This window comes from Diorhabda carinulata, chromosome 5 (assembly GCF_026250575.1).
Source record: "Diorhabda carinulata isolate Delta chromosome 5, icDioCari1.1, whole genome shotgun sequence".
In the NCBI taxonomy this organism is placed as follows: domain Eukaryota; kingdom Metazoa; phylum Arthropoda; class Insecta; order Coleoptera; family Chrysomelidae; genus Diorhabda; species Diorhabda carinulata.
In genome coordinates, this window is record NC_079464.1 from 28,765,844 (window position 1) to 28,785,612 (window position 19,769).

At 32.7% G+C, this 19,769-nt stretch overlaps 2 protein-coding genes across 2 annotated transcripts; both read left to right on the forward strand.

Annotated features, from left to right (window-relative positions):
• The first annotated feature begins 3,559 nt into the window (after positions 1–3,559).
• LOC130894252 (uncharacterized) lies at positions 3,560–19,650 on the forward strand. Its single transcript, XM_057800930.1, has 9 exons — positions 3,560–5,288; positions 5,685–5,806; positions 8,170–8,359; positions 9,819–10,073; positions 12,325–12,481; positions 12,532–12,733; positions 18,466–18,623; positions 18,703–18,983; positions 19,288–19,650. Exons 1-9 carry the CDS (start codon positions 4,955–4,957, stop codon positions 19,527–19,529), a joined length of 1,941 nt encoding a protein of 646 aa, XP_057656913.1. The 5' UTR covers positions 3,560–4,954; the 3' UTR covers positions 19,530–19,650.
• On the forward strand, positions 13,299–16,177 carry LOC130894248 (nuclear pore complex protein Nup93-1). Its single transcript, XM_057800920.1, has 2 exons — positions 13,299–13,577; positions 13,634–16,177. Exon 2 carries the CDS (start codon positions 13,659–13,661, stop codon positions 16,098–16,100), a length of 2,442 nt encoding a protein of 813 aa, XP_057656903.1. The 5' UTR covers positions 13,299–13,577; positions 13,634–13,658; the 3' UTR covers positions 16,101–16,177.
• Positions 19,651–19,769: the final 119 nt, after the last annotated feature.

The window sequence follows — 19,769 nt, forward strand, 5'->3', positions numbered from 1 at the left end:
CTCGGTGGTAAATCTGGAAAATGAGGGGCAATTCGTAGATTCAATTTTTTGGTTTTCGCAAATATTAGACCCTTGCAATTTCCTGGTACAAACGAACATTGTTATAGTTCAAGTGGTCGAAATTTCATTGAATCAAAAACAAAAAACAAAAGGTGGAAAGGGAACCGAGAAAAAACTGGATATAGACCAAATAAGGAGTAAGAAAGGAAAATCTAGATGTAATGAAATATGATTAGACAAGAGAAAAAAGTAAAAAATAATTTTTGGCATAATAAATGATAAGACAATTAATGGCATAATTATAAAAGCGCATTTTTAAATAATTTTGTGTTTTGTAACCAATATATCTGGGATTACTCTTTCGATTACTGAAAATTGTTCACTGACTAAATAAGCTCGAAATAGCGGTAAGATAAACTCAAATAGTGAAGCTTCCACCTCGGAACCAATAGATCTTGGTTGGTTTCCTATTCCTGGACGATCAAATTCTATTTCCGTCACCGAAAATTACCCTTTAAATAGATCTTCCCTTTCTTTTAATCTACATTTCCCTATATATTTAACTCACTTGAAATGATGACTCGAAATGTCATAGAAAGCATTCACGCTTTTGTATGTTTCTCAGTTTCTCTAAACATATTATATTTGTTTGCTTTCGAGCTTAATTTGCTCTTTTAAACTCGTCTTTAACATGTACAGATGTGTTGATGGTTGCATCTCGATTTTGTAAGTGTGGGACTGTACGCTTATGTGTTTGGCCTGCTAGAAGTGTTTGAATTCTGTCGTTACAAACATACAAACATCCAAGTATACCTAATTGATAAAATTGGTGATAAAATTGGTATAGGAAGGTGGGAAAAGCAATGGACTCTCGAAGACTGGGTAAAAGCTTGGGTTAAATTCAGCTTCTACATTATGGATTGCAGTGAAGCTGAATACAGTACAATAATAATAATTTTCAAATCATAATATTATTATCGATATTAGAAGCATCTTTTTCGGCAAACATCAAAAATGTTTTATTTCTATAGTAACCATATAAATGAGTAAATCCAAAACTAGTACGTTTCACAAAAATGTACTTATTTTTAATTCGTTATATATTTCGTTAGTAATGAATCATTTTCTGTATGAAGTTAAATGAACTGACAGGATATAACTACATCATTCTTTGGAAAAAAAATTTAATTAGGAATTTCGTATGCAGATCAGGTACGTGCTTCCTTACATAACGATACTATTGTTTGATTCACACCTGCACGATAGCAAAATTCATCTGTCTGCCCTTCCCTTCCGTTAGCCATTGATTTTATTGAATGTGGCCAATTTTCTATGTACTCAAATAAAATTATATAAATAGCTCGATAAAGAAGCACTACAATGAAATGAAAACAAGCATTTAATTCTAATTGTTACAACAAAAAAGTGATTAAATACGCACAAAGTCAAATATCTTGAACTCACGCAGAAAGAATTTTTTCAATACTGGAATCGTTGATGAAATTCATACTGACACGCTGTTTAAACAATATCAGTACACCAACACTCACAATCACACTGTCTGAAGCCAGGGCTGGATTTACATATGAGCTGAATGAGCTATAATCCAGGGCGGAACTCAGAAGGCGGCAAATTTTGGTAAAAAGGGAAATAAATAACAAATTTACAAAATAATTAATTTAAAATGACCCAAATCCTAAATCTAATCATGATTAAAATCAGAGTGAGGTTACTGTAATGTTTTTACTCAATATATCTTATTGAGTTTGATTGTTTTTAACCCAACATAAATTTTTCGACTTTCTTTTCATGTGCCAATTGATTCGTGTAAAAACAATATCAGAAACTATAAGAAGCGTAATTTCATGGCCACTTTGCTGCAGTAGATCAGTCGCGTCGCCGAGTTGCCAAGATAAGGCCCATTTCGCACCAAGCCAGTCTAGTCCATTCGCGTCCTGTCAAATCCCAACGCATCAAGACTTGCGAAGACTTATTCCGACTCAGCCGGTCGAAAATTTTAAGAATCAATCATTCGTGAGCACAGAGATTTTATTGCTGCTGCATGGAGAAGCATAGCTATAGAATTGAACACAACTGGTAAGTAACTAGGTTTTTATTACAGTATATTTTCGTGAAAAAGAGGTACAAATTCTATCTACAAAACATCCCGACATTTCTCGTTTTGCCACGCTAAAAAACCTTCTGGTGACATGAAATACGCTGTTAATTGTTCTCGGATCTGCATTGCCTTTGTATTTGCTCTGTGGATACTTGTAAGTCTTAAGGATTGAATTTTTTTTCCAAAAACTCGGTTTCCAGAATCTTGTCACTTTCCTTTTGAACTTGTCGGACAAAATTGTGTAATACGCAAGCACTTTTAATTGAGTTTTCCGTTAATTGTACATCAGTTTCTATAGCTTTTTGAAATATGCCAAATTTTTGTGTTAATGTACCAAAGGCACACTTAGAGGAAAAGCCTCATCGCCTACTTAACAGAAAGGTATATTAATATTCGTATTAATAATTTATTCGGGGTTTGGTATTGTAGATTCTGAGAAAACGGTGCTATCGTTTTCTCTACCATAAGTTCCTACGTCGATTAAAATGAAATTATTGTTTGCATCAGCGACGGCCATTAAAACTACAAAATGAAAATGTTTGGAATTGTAAAAGTGAGAATTAGCTTTTGGAGGACTCTTTATTGGGCAGTGTTTACCGTCGATGCTCCCGATGCAGTTCGGCATTTGGCAAATCGTATAAAAAGATTGAGCAATGTCTTTCTATTTCTCTGCTGTCGGCACAGGCATATACAATGGTTGCAAAACAGTCCAAATATCTTCAGCCAGTTCTTTTACTATATATAATTAATAGTACTCCCATTTCCTTTCAAAAGTATGATAGATTTTGATTCTTAAAATTAATTATCAGTCCAAAAAATATCCTATTCTTTTTTGTTATTTCAGTCTTCTGGTCTTCTTGAATTTATGGGATGAACCCAACAGAAATTTCGTCTTTTCTTCATCTTCCTTCTTCTGTATAATCCGAGCAAAATTATGGCTTGCAGAAGAGCATCCATCTTGTCACAAATTCTTCACAACACGTGACTTGACTGAACAAAACTTGACTAGACGCGAATGGACTGCGAAATGGACCTAAGCCTACATAGTTGCCGTGGAGCGACAAATCTTGAGATCCACTTCTGTCTGACTTCTCCAGAGACCTTCTTGTCAGACAGTGTAATTGTGAAGGTTTGTGAAATGGTAGTGTAAACAGTGTGTCATGGATTTTTGGAGAAAAGTATTTACTGAATGTTAATAATGAGTTCAAAAGCTAAGAACTTACCAATAAACATATTGAGCTAAAGGTGATATCAGACGGTTCCCTTTTCGGTTCATTCGGATGAATGTTCCCTTTTTTTATTCCACGCTCACAAGACACACACAAAATGACAAAAAAAATGAATTTTATTCGCTCATTTCCTCAAACGAACTCGAGTGAACGTTCTCTTCGTGTTCATACGTTTCATTTTTTGTTCATTCCGAGTGCGGGAGTGCGAGCGATTTATGCCGAATGCCGAAATCCAACATCACCGTTGGATTGGTTCACTAATAAATTCATTCATCACTTTTGATTCATTTAATGCCTAGACGTTTCATTCTTAATGAAAGATGCTGAATGAAAGACAGAAATGAATAAAAAGTGAACCGTCTGATATCACCTTAATAGTCGGTATGACCTCTTCGACGTTCCAAAACCACGTTCACACACCTGTGCATTGAAATAATTGAGCAATCGATAGTTACTCGTGGAATATTGTTTCTCTTAAGCCGCTGCAACTATCATATATTTCCAATTGATCCCGGTCCAAACTCTACACGGGGCTACACGAGCAAATATGTGCCTTCCTTCGTCTCAAATCGCTCCGCTCCGTGCTGGCTTTTCGCGCGCCAGCCCAAGGGCGTGAGGATGAAAATATAGTGAATGACGATGAAAGTGTCGATGGCTATCTAATCCATCGCCTCCTCTCGCCAAGATTCTAGGAGGCGCACCGCGAGAGTCTGGATGGGTATTAGGAGAGTTTGATTACCAATTCAATCTCATAAGACGTTCTGCATCTACAGCTCTTCTTGCTTGAGTTGTCGTTCTATGTAAATTCTACTGTTGATGATCAGATCTGTTCTTCGATTGTAATCATTATTACCTAAATCCACTTCTAGTTTCATCTATAAAAATTTGCTCTCGCGCTAATTGGAAATGGATTTCTAGCACGTAAATTTGTATCATGGAGTCGTCTTCTTCGGATGAAGCTCAAGTTTACTTGAATTATAATATCACAACGAAGTTAAGATGATACTTTAGGTAATGCTTGAGACACTACTTTAAAGAATGATCAGTAATTTGAATAACTTTTTGTAAATTGACTTCAGAATTGGTCAAGTTACTTACAGCCGAGAAGCGATTACAAGAATTGGTTATTTTTATCTTCATGATATCAATTCCAATAGTCTTTGTACTTATACGTATCCGTTTACTGAGTTGTTTTATACCTATGGAATAATTTTTGTACCAAATTCTTTCCAATCCGGATTTGGAGTGAAGAGCGATGGATTCGTTTCGATATTTGGCGTTTTTCTTTGCTGTTGTAGACATTATTTGTTCGATGTTAATAATGTGAGGCCGCTTTAGGGCTTTCCCCGGAAAATATGGTGTTTTATTCAATGTCGGTTTTGTTTTGATAATTTCTACTAGTCATAAAGTTGCTTCGTTCCCGCAAGCTCGATGTCAGATATGTGCAAGCCATCGGGTGAGTTATCAACATACTTTTCCACAATCCTGCTGATCACTTCATTTGTCAGAGGTGCAGAAAAATGTCATAAAAGCTTTTGACGTTTGCCAAATCGATGTTTCAATTTTTACGTGAAGTTTTCGGTCGGAATATTAGAAAAAATTTAAAATGTCTGTCACGGAGTACAATCAAAATGTAGGAGAGGAAGAAGAGGAGGAAGTTATTAAGCCTCCTCCCAAACGACCTAGACCACTTATAAGTACTAAGAAACCTGTTGAAACGGTATCAAATGAATCAGTCACCGCAGAGGAAGGTATAGAGGAAGAAGAAGACGAATTGGATTTTGAAGGATGTACCAGTGAAGAATTGTTAGCGAGAAGAACAAAATCTTTTACTTGTTTTGCGCAGCTAGTGCTGTCCAGTAGCTCAATATTAAGAAACTTGAATTACGTATTTCCTGTACCAAAAGATCCTGGAATAGACGATGCATTTAATTATGTAGGTACGATATATACTATAAATATATTTAGGCTTGACAACTAACCTGTCCATCAGGCTCCAAAAGCAAGACAGCAGCAGATATAATGATTTATAGTGATTTCCCGATTACTTTTTCATTTCGTTAGTTTTTTATCCTCATATTTAAACCTGCCACAAAATATTGAGCAAAAATTGAAATTAGAAATTTGTAATTTTTACTAACGGAATTTTTATTAATGGCTATTTCTTGTCTTGCGGCTTTTTTATACTGGATCTCAATATCTGTTGTTCTAGCTACATACTTTCATAAAATGGTGGTTTCAACAAGACTTATAAATTAATAATTAACTGTATAACTGCCGGGCACTGTATCTGGTCTTTAAATATGTTACTGTTGCAACAATATTCTAACTTTTAGAACCATTACCTGTATACGATGATATTGGAGTTGAAAAATATGAAAACTTGTGTAAAGAGTATGAAATTGTTCCATTGACAAGGATAAAAAATACGCTCGGAACACCGTTGATGAACCTAAAAGTAAGTACTAATAATTTGTTACGACAATTTGAGTTTTTATTTGGTTAAAAATGTATGATTTGTAGGAAAAATTAATTTTTTGCTTCTAATTTGCGAAAATCATAGCTTTTTTAAGAACTAAATCTAGTTTGCTCCAAAATTGGCTTTTCTATAACTAATTTAGTCGAAATTGAACATTTTTGATTCTAATTTCTAATTCGAGTTTAAACTTATCAATAATTTCATTTATGTGTAAAGTTTTTACAGAATTTGATCAAAATTTGCACTTTTTGATTCTAATTCAGTCAAAATTAAGAATTTGTGATCCTAAATTTTGGAACAAATTGCTTTTCTAAGGTTAATATTACTGAAAATGTCATGTCCAAAGTTTTCACAAAAAAATAATCAAAAATTAGGAATTTAGATGTCTATCTTTGTGAAAAATTTGCTCTTCTAAATTTAATTTTACGAAAAAATGGCTTTTATGGGTGATTCCGTTCTAACTGTGATTTTTTGTATTCAAAATTTCAAGATTTTAAAATTTAACTTTTCTAACTTTTTTATGCATATTATTCATCTATTTTACTGTAAAAATAAAACTCTAAGAGGAATTTACTACAACTTCAAAGTATCACGAGCAAGACACAAATGTCGGATTTTGAGTTCCACGGTACTGACTCATTTATCCACGGTACTGACATGGTAACTTAAGATATTAAACAACAAGTGCATCAATTTTCCTCAGTTTGATCATAAACATTAGAATTTATAAGGTAATTAGTTTAAATCATTTGTTACGACAAAAAAAATTAATAATTTATCGGTAAATTCTAGGAATGGACATGACACGGTACTGACATTCAAGTGATGTAGTATAAGTTTTCTTTAAGTGGCAAGTTATATTGTATAAAAATAATGTTTAAATATCTTAAGAATTATTCAATTAACACAAAATTTTTATTAATTGATTATTAATTAATGACTAGTACAAAAAAACAATACAGGACATTGAATATCACAGTTAGAACGGAATCACCCTTATATGTTTAAAGTTTCCAAAAATGGTATTTCCAATTCTAATTAGTTCAAAATTTTGAATATATGAATAAAATCTGGAAAAAATTAGGATCCGTGAGTCCAATTTTATCAGAAATCGGCTTCACTAAAACTGATTTGTAGAAATTTGGAATTTTTGAATCTACTTTCATCGAAGCTGGGAATCTGTGACTCTAATTTTGTTCAAAATTGGCTTTTGTTTAAATTGGATAAAAAATGGTTTTTATCTTTAGTTTTCAGTCTCAGAAAATGGCATTTCTAAGTTTAATTTGGTCACAATTTGGACTTTTAAAATATAATTCAGTCACGATTGAGAGTTTGTATAAAAATTCACTTTTCTAACTTCTAAAATAACTAAAAATTGCTTTTATGTCTAGAGTTTTCAAGAAATGGTATTTCCAATTCTAATTAGTTCAAAATTTTGAATATATGAATAAAATCTGGAAAAAATTAGGATCCGTGAGTCCAATTTTATCAGAAATCGGCTTCACTAAAACTGATTTGTAGAAATTTGGAATTTTTGAATCTACTTTCATCGAAGCTGGGAATCTGTGACTCTAATTTTGTTCAAAATTGGCTTTTGTTTAAATTGGATAAAAAATGGTTTTTATCTCTAGTTTTCAGTCTCAGAAAATGGCATTTCTAAGTTTAATTTGGTCACAATTTGGACTTTTAAAATATAATTCAGTCACGATTGAGAGTTTGTATAAAAATTCACTTTTCTAACTTCTAAAATAACTAAAAATTGCTTTTATGTCTAGAGTTTTCAAGAAATGGTATTTCCAATTCTAATTAGTTCAAAATTTGATATATATGACTATAAATCAGTCAAAATTAAAAATTGTCAATAAATTTTTTCAGAAATTGCCTTTTCTAAGTTTAAATTAATCATATTTTCTATATTCGATGTTTCCAAAAATTGGAATTTTCAAATATAATATTTTCAAAAAAATTTGGTCCGAATTAGGAATTTTTTAATCGAAATTGGTTTTTATAAGTGTGATTTGACATAAAATGGATTTACTGAAACAAACATTTGCATCGCATTAGCAAATATTCAAATACCACTTGGAACAACTATTTGATGTCCGATAGGGTACTTCATCAAATCTGCTTCAAATATGTATTATTGAAACAATTTTTTTTTAATTTGGCGAAGGAAAAAACAACTATTTTTATGTTTCTCACATCGGCGGCAACATTTCCTTGTTCATACTGTGACAGTATCAGGAAATCGTATACTACGCCATCTACATCTTCAATTGCAAATCAAAAACACAATAATTCTGCCGTTTAGCGGTAATCGAACGTACATTTTTCATTTGCAGTTTTACGGGTTAAGAGAAAAACAATTGAAAGCCATAATGGAAACGTTAAAAGGCAACCACTACGTAGAAGTTTTAATCTTACAAGATAATTTCTTGACTGTACCCATGACTGAAATGATTTGTAAAATGATTGAAGAAAACGGTACTCTTCAAGTATTAAGTTTAAAACAATGTAATATGGGACCAGAGGGTAAGTAAATTTGAATAATACTTCACGATCACAAAATTTCACGATTTTTTCATAATATTAGATTATTTTGATTACTTAAAAATTTGGTTTCGATTGTAATCTTCCATCTGTAAGTAGCATATTTAAATCTTAAGACAAACGTTTAGTTTATAAGAGGATACGTTGGAATGAAATGATCCCACGTGAATAGTTTTGGTACTAGATAGTACCTACACCTTTACGTAATGAAAAACTAAACAAAAATTTCATTAATACAGTGTCAATACAAAATTTTTTTCCTTTGTGATTATAAGTCAAACACCTTAGACTCACAGTTCCATGGACTTCTATAAGGACTAACGTTAACCAGAGCGATTTTCGATTCGTTTTCATTAAAACGAAAAGTCGATTTTTCAAAAATTGTTAACCATTTATGCATTCTTATTCTCTTTGCATTTAAATTATTAAAAAAGATGGCTGGAGTTCCGAAAACGGGAACCCACCGATTAGCCTCAAATATTTACCAGATACCAGATTCCAGTGAATTTGGAAACAATAAAAAGTGGTCATTGTCATGCGATACACTATTTTTCTTTGAAAGGCGTTAGTCAAACCAATATAAAATCTGAACTAGATTGTACTCTGGGTGAGACTGCTACTGCTACTGCTACTGCTACTATATTTTCATGAAAATATAATATTAATTGTTTTTTTATTACTTTTTTGTTCTTTTAGGAAAACATCGATGTTTCAAAACATCCATGATTTTCTTCCGATGATTATTATACATCGGTGTTCACTAAATGAAAAAACATCGATGGTAAACATCGATGTTTTGTCTACCGATACCCATCACTAAGTGAATCGTTTTATAACGTGACAGTTTGATGCCAAAACTCAGGTATCCACTCCATTTGCTCCGGACAGCGTTAGTGAAGAAAATAAAATACTCCAGGGGTCAGTGTGGTGATGATGACTATGCTAAAGCCAGTTGAACAGATTTTACTTGCCCTCCTCGATTGGTAACTTCGGTATTAGCTGCTAGCGTTACTTACGAAGTCGAATAAGAAAGCGAAACAACGGTTAAACATAATTTCCTTTATTTAAAATCTGCTCCGGGTCTTGCCTTCGCTGTAGATTGCGTGGTTGACTGCTGGTTCTTCGAGAACTCCATTTTTTTAAATAATAAGACAGCCACCGGTATTTCCCTTCTATCAATCCGCTAACCCTGCGCGGATTCCGGTTTTATTTCTTTAATTCGCTTTTTGCTTCGATGACGGGATCGCCTTAGCTACGGTTCCATTTTTCTGGTTATTGACTTCAGGTTTATAAAACTGTTTACCAGGCAGATGTGGACGAAATGACGCATTGTTGCCAGGTTCCTGATTTATCAAAAAACCTTATATATTCACACACACGTTTTTCTCATTAATGTAAACGTGATACATTACTAAATACTAATGTGGAGTATTTGTTTTAGGTGCAATTCTGCTGAATGATTCACTATCGACGTCACAGTTTTTAACAGATTTGAATTTAAGTTTTAACGGTTTAGGAGACATAGGACTACGTAATCTTCAACAAGGTTTATGCGATTTACCTTCTTTAAAAATATTAGATCTTAGTAACAACAAACTGACAGAAGATTCAGCTGATGTCATAGAAAAAATAATTACGGAAAACAAAACGTTATCTGAGCTGAATTTGGCGTGGAATGGATTTTATACTACTCAAGGTAAGAAACGACGACGATGAATAGTTTTGCGTTGAATTATGGATTGAAAAGGAATATTTGCGTCGTTAATTTGGCAATTCAGATAATTTGCACTAATATTTACGATTAGAAAGCAGTGAAATTTCGATTCAAACCTGGAAAAAAAGGATAGCAGAACATTTAGACAGGTCGCCGACTGAAATTCTCATTAGCACCTAAGTTTAAATAGTTTTAACAAAGTGACCCTATCTACGGATGTAAACCACAACTACTTATCGGACTTTTGTCACAAAATACTGGCAAATTTAAATGAGAAACCGCCCTCGTCTACACCTCTTATAAATCAACAACAAAAATCTCATTTCACCACCAATATAAAATTTTTTTTTACTTTTCCGTCAAGAATCCACTCGACTTAACATTCAAAATATCACCATCACCGCAAATTCGCTTGTTGGGTGTTGAGGTTGGAAGCAATATGTCCTGGCAAAGTTACGTAGCCGATTTAGCCAAGGCGGCTTCACAAAAACTTGGAGCCCTCTTTGAGACCAAAAATTTTTCTACCCTGCAACAGTTTCTAGTTCTCTACAAGGCCCAGAGGCTCGCATAGTTGGAGTTCGGCTCCTAATTATACCAGACCAGACACTTAAACAGCTTTTAGAGCAAAGAAGGAAGGCCGCCGACCTGATTCTATTTTACCTATACTACCACGGCAAATTCTCTTCCGATCTGTATAACATAATCCCGTCTAGAGCAGTTTTTGCAAAACCTTCTCGATAGGCAGACAAGGCTCATGAACACCGAGTTCGCTTGTAGATAGCCAGAACTTCAATTTATCGATCCTTCGACATCACTATCAGACATGATTTGTGCCAAGTTTGCGTATGAAACCGTACAGATTTCAATTACTACAACCATTGCATGAAGGTGACAAAGAACGACTTGTTGAGTTTATCTAAAGCCAAATAGTAGACGAAGATAAGGAGAATGATGATGAAGATTTTGTATCACGCATAATGTTTAGTGAGGAGGCAATTTCTCATTACTTGGACAAATCAACCGCTACAATTTGAGAATCTGGGGGACTGAGCAGCCACATCAAATTGTATAGCATTAGCGAGATTATATTTTTTTGTGCAATCACTTGGAATCAAGTTTTTGGTCCCTCTTGCTTATCTCGATATGATAGAAAACTATATTTTCTCTAAACTGGAAACAGTATCAAATAAGGTCGTATATCAGCAAGATGGTGCTCAACCATATTGGAATCTTCATGTGAGAGATTTTTTAAATGGTAGGCTTCCTCAGAGAGTACTGGACCTAACAATTCCACAATATATAACTGACCTCCAAGATTATTGGATCTAACTGTTTGAAATTTTTTTGTGAGGATTCGTGAAAGACACTGTGACACTGTTTATATTTCATTCAACATTAGTTGAACTGAAAAATCGAATTAGATCATCAAGGTATGTTAGATAAGGTGCGGAACTAGTTTTAGTGCCGAACAAACATATAGAGAGTGCACCTAAAGATGGTCATATTGAATACCTGTAGTAACCTCACGCCCATATGATCATTAATTTTGAAAATATAGACCTATAAAACCGGCTGATCCATTTTGAAATACTTTGTACTTATTTTAGAGAAAAAATGAATCTTACAAATTTAATAAAAGATTTTATTAGAATAAAACACAGTATTTATTGAAATTAGAATTCCAGTAAGTTGTCTTTGCACTTAGTAAAAAATTAATTTGAAGAATTAAACCAATCAATGCAGGGCCGGATTAAGCTAGAGGCTTGGGGGGCTATAACCCCGGGCCCCAGGTACAAGAGGGCCCCATCATTTGGAAATCATTCTGTATTTTTTCATGTGTTGATACCACAAATCTAACGTATTGATATTATTTTGTGAATTTTTCCGGGTTTTCGAATTCCTTAAGGGGGCCCCGTCATTATTTTAGCCCCGGGCCTTATAAATCTTAATCCGGCCCTGAATCAATGTGTAATTTAGTGTCAATTTTAAAATTTGTCGACAATGTCCTGTTAACCTTGAGACTCTTGAGAGTAATCCTAAGAGCACGCCAACTTCAACATTTTTATAATAAAGAGAAAAATGTGATAACAATATTGAATTGCGTAGATCTGCTATAATTAATTAAGAGGCATTTTTTCAACAAATCGATCGAAAATGATTGTTTATTTCGCATAAATTTAAGCATCGAATTTTTGTCGTTTTGGGTATATTAATTGTATACATCATTTTGTAGCGAATAAACTTATTTTCAAAGCTTTGGGTCTCACAGATCGCTTACGATGTTTAAATATATCTTGGAATGGAATAAGCGTGAGACCGGCTGTAAAATGGATTGGAAAATATGTCCGAAAATCTCAAGTTTTAGAAGAATTAGATTTAAGTTGGAATAGGTAATTATAAAAAATGGCAAAAGTGTAAGTATTAACTAATTTTTTTTCAGATTTTTAGAGCCAGCTGTGAATGCTATAAGAAGAGCTATATTAAATAACGGTTCCTTGGTAAATGTCAATATTGGTAGCATTCCGTGTACCCCTGAGAAAGCCGTTTTTGTAGCAAACATATTAATAAATGCGAAAAAAGCGGCTCACCCTATAAAATTTTTAAATATGGAAAATATAGTTTTTACTAAAGAGATTTTGAAAGTAAGTTATAGAAAATAATTGGATACGTAGTATATAACGTTACGTGACGGTTAAAACGATGATTTAGTATTGAAAAATTAATAGAAGTGGCCAAAGTAGCGTCACAAAAATTATTACCAGCTAAATCGCGAAAAATCAGTTCGTTAAAGGGTATGTTGATGAATCGGTAGCACACAGAACAGAAATAGCTAAATAAAGTGCTTAGAACGTGTGGTAGTGCTGAAATAACATCGGATTTGCGATCTACCGAACGAGATTTGTGATAGAAGGAAGAAATATAATTTCAATACAAGGTTATTCGGCTGTTGTACCGAATAGTTTAGGGAACGTGTCATTCAAGCAATGTACATTTAAAAATTGTATTTTTGATATAAAGGAAATGTCACTTTATTATATAATATAATATTCTAAAATTAAATATCTACATTTGCTTATGTGTTTATATATCTGGGAAAAAGTAATTTCATAAAAAGTGACATTTTGTTACTTGTCAAACTATTTCCCGTCACAGAAAAATATAATTATTAAACAATTCTATTAGTTATACAACCAGCAATTACTGATTGTTCGATTATGGAATCGAAATTTTTCATATGAAAAAGTAAATTTTATTAGACAACCAAAATTTCCTAAAAACTAGCAATTATATTATAATTATTTTTATACAGTAACCCTGATATTAGGAGAAGTATTAGAAGGAACGGTCAATATAAACTAATAAAATCTTATTACTCGATTTATTTGCGAAACTAATCGATTATAATTTTTTAAACGACCATTTTTAAACTTAACCTAACATAAAAGCGAAGTTGAAACTATAAAATTTTCCGGTGTTTTTAAAAAGGTAATTTTCATATTATTAAAGTTAATTTATACATACTAAAATATTTTGTATTTTAGATCTGGAGATTGTAATAGCAACACAATGTCTGATTTTTCGGAACTCCTTCAAGAAGCTGAAAAGCTAACTTGTGAACTTGGAGGTACTACTGATCTTCCTAAAGTTGAAAGATCTTTACGACAAGTTTTAGAAGCGTCCAGTGATTTGTATACAAGGGTTGCCCAAACAGGAGCCAAAGATATTCAAGCTAATCTTCTGTTAGGTTCAAAAGGTATAGATCTACCGAAAATTGCACAGAAACTCGAGTCACTTAGCACTAAAAGAACATTTGAACCTATACAACCAGTAGCCGATTTAGATATTTATAATATTTTGGAAAATGAAACACGAAATCAGATTTTATCAGTATTTGATTCAGGATATAATAAAATGTTGGCTTTTACGTATGACATGGCCTGGGAACATCAGCAATCTGAATGGAAACAAGAAAAAAGGAAGATACTTAATGCTATGAGTACTAGCTCTGGAGCAGCTATTGATGTTGGAAAAAGGCTTACAATTACGCTGGATCGTCAAAGCATTACTGCAGGCAATTTGAGTCCAACAGAAGCTATTTATGTCTCAAAAATCATAGATTACAATAAAACTATAAGTAGAGGTAATCAAAAACCTAATTTAGTTAATGTATTCACTAGCATTGTTGGAGATTTTAAGGATCCTAAAGTAACAGATATGTGGGAAATTATAAAATATATGGTTCAACTTCCTCCTTTTCCACAGACTGATGATCCTATTAAAACAAGAAATACAGTCCCTTTTATAGAAGCTCTAATAAAACAGGGAAAAAGTTATTTGGAGGATCGTTACAAAACTTATATGAACAATATCATAAATGAAGATCTAGCTCATGCTATTAGAGGAGGAATCCCAGGTACTTATCATTTAGTACGTAGCTTTGTAGGTCTTAGACTACAAGGAGAATACTTGGGGCTGCAAGATGGACTTGTAGAGGATAGACCTTTGTGGCCTATGGTATATTATTGCTTAAGGTCTGGAGATTTATCTGCAGCAATATTTTGCTTAAAAAAGAGCGGACTACCAGAATTCCAGGATATTATTTCTCTTCTTGAAGCTAAATTTAATAACGCCAAATCTGAAATTAATAGACTAGAAGATACTATCAAATTCTCTTATAGAAGAGTTATCAGGAATGATACAGATCCTTTTAAAAGGATAGTTTGGTCAGTTCTAGGTTGTTGTGATATAACTGATGAACATTCAGAAGTAGCAAGAACAGCTGATGATTATTTATGGTTAAAACTAAGCTTGGTGAGACCGTCATCAGTCAAAGATGATTGCATCCATTATAAAGATCTACAACATACAATTTTAGAAGAATATGGAGAAAATCACTACAATGCTTTCAACCAACCTCATTTATATTTCCAAATGTTGGCATTAACAGGGCAATTTGAAGCTGCATTCGAATTTTTATCTCGCACAGAAAAATATAAAGTTCACAGTTTTCACATGGCTCTGGCTTTAAATGAATTATACATGTTAGGTGGTCCAGAAGATATGAGTGCTCCATTATTAAGTATAGATCCGATGGATGAAAAACCTTCTTGCAGATTAAACCTGGCTAGATTTGTTATGCTCTACGTAAAGAAATTTGAACTATCCTGTCCAAATGAAGCTTTGCATTATTTCTACTTCTTAAGAAACTATAATGACAGTGAAAATGAAAACTTATTCAAAATTAGTGTATCTTATTTAGCTGTAGAAACAAAGCTTTATGAACTTATTCTTGGAAAAGTACAACTTAATGGTATAAGAACTAAAGGCCTGGTTGATCAATTTACTGATGCTAATATTACAGCTGAAAGTATAGCTCAACTTATAGCACAAAATCTATTGAAAAAAGGATTATTCGAAGAAGCTATAGATTTATTTGATATAGCCAACAATCAAGAAGAAGTCTTGAAACTTATTTGTGGGATACTTTCGAGAACTGTACAATTAGAAAGTGAACCCGGATCTTTGAGAAGTAGAATTCGGGATAAAGCCATACATTGTGCTGAGAGATTTTCGAGGGAAGGCTACAAAACCACTCCCAATATTGTTAATTGTTTCCTTAAACTTAAAGACCTTATTTCATTTTTCGATCAATATCATTCGAAAAGTTATGCCCAAGCTCTTAAAACAATTGTTGAATTACAGTTGATACCATTAAGAGCTGAAGAAGTAGATGATAGAGTCAAGAATTTCAAGAATTTTCATCAAGATCTTTGTAAAGTAATACCTGATGTTCTGTTAGCAGTAATGAACATGCTGTTCGCACAATATCAAAAGATTAAAGGAAATAATGAATATATACCTCGTTTCCACGATGAAACCATGGGTATTCAATTGAAACATTTAAGAGAACAAGCCAAATGTTTGACCAATTTCACTGGAATGTTGCCATATAGGATGCCAGGAGATACTAACAGTAGATTAGTGCAGATGGAGATTTTGATGCATTAATTTTTTTGAATGTATTTGTGTATTAAGATTTCAATACTATTGTTGTACTTTCTTTCGTAATAAAATTTTTAAATACAGGTTTGTTGCTTTCAGCATTATTAATTTGTTGGAGAATAATGAAACAGCTTATTATAACATAAAATTCCCCAGCAGGAGACTCGTCATCAGGAGGTAGCATTCGGCCTCAGTTAAAGTATTTAAATAACTGGTACTCAGATGGGGTGAATAATTAATATTAAATTAATAAAAAAAGTGGAAAAGCTGGAAATACCTTATGAATTCAATTAACTAAACAAACTAAAACTATCTTCGAACACAATTATCCAAATTAATATTTATTTATAAAAACAATAAAAAAAGTTCCAGCAACAAATAAATTTATTGGAAAAAATAATAAATTCTCAGTAACTGCGTATGTAAAATAGTAAATCGAATAAAAGTAGTTATAAATTAAAAACATGGATGGTCGCAATCCTCAACTGAATTCCCAGTTGCTGGATTTGAGTTGAATTTGTTTGTGGTGTACCGTTCGAGTCCTTTGGGTGTGGTCGAAACTCTAGCGTGGCAGCTGTAAAACTGCGGGAAAAAAATACACAAATTACTGAAGAAGGAACGAGTAGAAAACCATATATGTAATACTCCTATATGGACAGTATGAGAAAAATGGTATATTTCGTAAGAGTTGTAAGTAATCCTTTACGCACGAAATGAAAAATTTCTCGAGTGCGTAATGGGCTTACAACACGTGTAACGTACTCTACTTTTTCTACGCCCAATCATTTTCTTCCATTAAATAAAAAACATCGCAATTTTTAAATTTTATTATAATAGTTGTTAATAATAATTGAACAATTATTGTACATCGATTCTGCCTTATTATTTAATGGTGATGAACGGTTATTTATAATTGTAGTACTGCTCGGTACATCAGAAGACGAACATTGATAATTGGTAATTGCCTATGATATTCGTAATGCCTTTCGCTACTTTAGAAGATTGCCAGCCACCAAGTCATTTTAATGATAGCATATCACTTCCTGCATCAACTAACATAGTGGCTGATGATCTCCTGAAAGGCAGCTCAAGACATTCAGCAATTTTACGTGGTGTATTACCGATTGTATTTATCCCTGTTTTATGCATTTTCCATTTCTATTAAGAAATAAAGGAAACATTCATAAATTTTTGATAGGTAATTTCGTACCTTTCTTTGGATTTTAGCGGTAACAAATTATGTGTGGCAGCTTGAGCTTTTTCTAAAATCTCCGGTGGAGTTCTCATAATTTCATCTCGTTCACTACTATCAGACATATTCGTAGATAAAGTTGAGAAAATGATCGGATAAAATCATATTTTGTTCAAGAAATTGACAATATAAAAAATGACATGACATTTATTTTCATAGCATGCTTTTTAAGAAAACGTGACCTATTTTTAAAGAAATTGCATAATGTGCTGCCTACATTTAGGGGCATCACTCTTTCAATTATAAATATATCTCGCTAATGCTAAAAGTTTTTATGTTTTTAAATTGATTAAATTTGTGTAAATAGACAAATTAAAGTCTTACGTAAATAAAAATTTGATTATAATTTAATTAAACCAAGAAGTTTAAGTTTTCTTCTCAAAACGCACGTGTATGTTATAAGATCTCATTATGTGCATGTTATTGTTAAATTTAATGTCATTTACAAGGAATGTTGACAGTAAAATTTTTGACGTTTACAGACATAGGCGTAGAGATGCGTCTCTACGTTCCAGTGCCAACATTATTCAGCGCGTACATCTCTGCTTTCTGCATAAAACATACAGGGTGTTTCTAAATTCATGCGACAAAATTCAGGAGGTGATTTTTTCCCAAAACAATAGCTGCAGAGAAAAAAATAAACATCAGCATTTATAACTTTTTTAATAAATTGAGTGGAAAACAGTAAGGATGGAAGATGTAGTACGATTCATAATAAATACTGAAAATGACCACCTTAGTCCTTTGCGACTGCATGAAAATTATAGAATTTCAAGTTTGTAAATTCACTGATTTTTTAGAAAAAAAATGAAGACTCAATTTTATACAAGCAATCACCTCCTGAATTTTGTCGAATGAATTTAGAAACACCCTCTAGGTTAAGCTGGTAATTCCTGGGCTAAATAAAAGAAATCAACTCTGCTTCTTACGCCAAACTTTGAAGGATACAAAAAAGCCGCAGTCTTCTTAAATTATTTTTTGGAAACTTAGTAAAATCGAACGAATGTTGCTGAGGAATTAGTTGCGATTTAGTTGCAAGATTAATTTTGTTGCCTTAGACAGATTTCTCAAAATTGACATAATTGAAAAAAAACCATTTTCAGTAGCGATATTTTATAGGTAATGGAAAGTGCAAATAAACTAGGAAGATCAATTAAAATTGGAGGAATTTTGGGCAACTGGATAATCAAAGATCCAAATATGGCGGAATTGATATTTAAGAGAATTAGATACTTATTGAATAAACCTAAAAAGAAAAAAGCTCGCAAAGACTTTGGGTGCGTATTAATAATATGTAACAAGTTTTTAAATATTTTTTCTAAGGGGTATATTACAAAATTATTATTATATTCGCAGACACTTCCTTCTCACTCTACCCTTACAACCAATAACAAAAGCAGAATTTGAACAGCTAATGTTGAAGAAAAAGATGAAGAAACTAGACGCGCCTCTCATACAGCAATTGGAAGATTTGTACACTATTAAGAAGAATAAAAAAATTGACGCTGCAGCAATGGTACAAACGTACATGGATCTTTGGCCGGATACTTGTTTGCCCCCTCCAAAACCAAAAAAAGAAAAGAAAAAGAAGAAAGATAAGAAACGAAAAAAGAAAGGAGAAGAAAAGCCAGTTGAAGGTACAAATAAATAGTGGAGAATAAAGAGAAATTTTCTTATAACTAATTTAATATATTTCTAAGCAAATTCACGTCTCTCTTCAGTTATAGGTGTGAATTATATGGATTTTCATTATCACAAATATCTGTTTAATCATTCAAAATTATGATTAATAATAATACTCTTTCATTTATATACGTACTTACTATATATATGTACTTTTTTTGTCAAATTTTTTCATCCTTTTATTTTTTTTATTTATCGTACCTAATGAAGGCTTCGACTGCCTTTTGAATTAGTTTTTAAAAAGCTCTCATTTCTTAGGTGAACAAGTAAGTGAACAAGTAGGTGAACAAGTAGGTGAACAAGTAGGTGAACAAGTAGGTGAACAAGTAGGTGAACAAGTTAATCAGATCCAGCCAACAACAGCTGATAGTCCACCTCCTGTAGAAGGTCAGCCAATTGAAGCAAGTCAAACGCATTTAGAACGTCAACAATTGGAAGCCCCTATCGAAGATCAACCGTCTGAAGCGACACAGTTGCCTGAAACAAGTGGTGAATCCTAAATTTTTCAAGGATCTATCTGTTGTGAATGTGTACATATGTATTATAATTATTTGCAAATTATCGTAGAAACTAAAGATACATTATAAATCAATAAATTTAAACTATTGCGAATTTAAATAATCTGTTTTCTACTTAATAAAAATGGCCTGTGATATTTGCCCCAAAATCCCTATGACCACATACAATTTTGTTTGCTAAAATAGATTAAAACAACATAAAATAATCGTTAAAGCCACCAG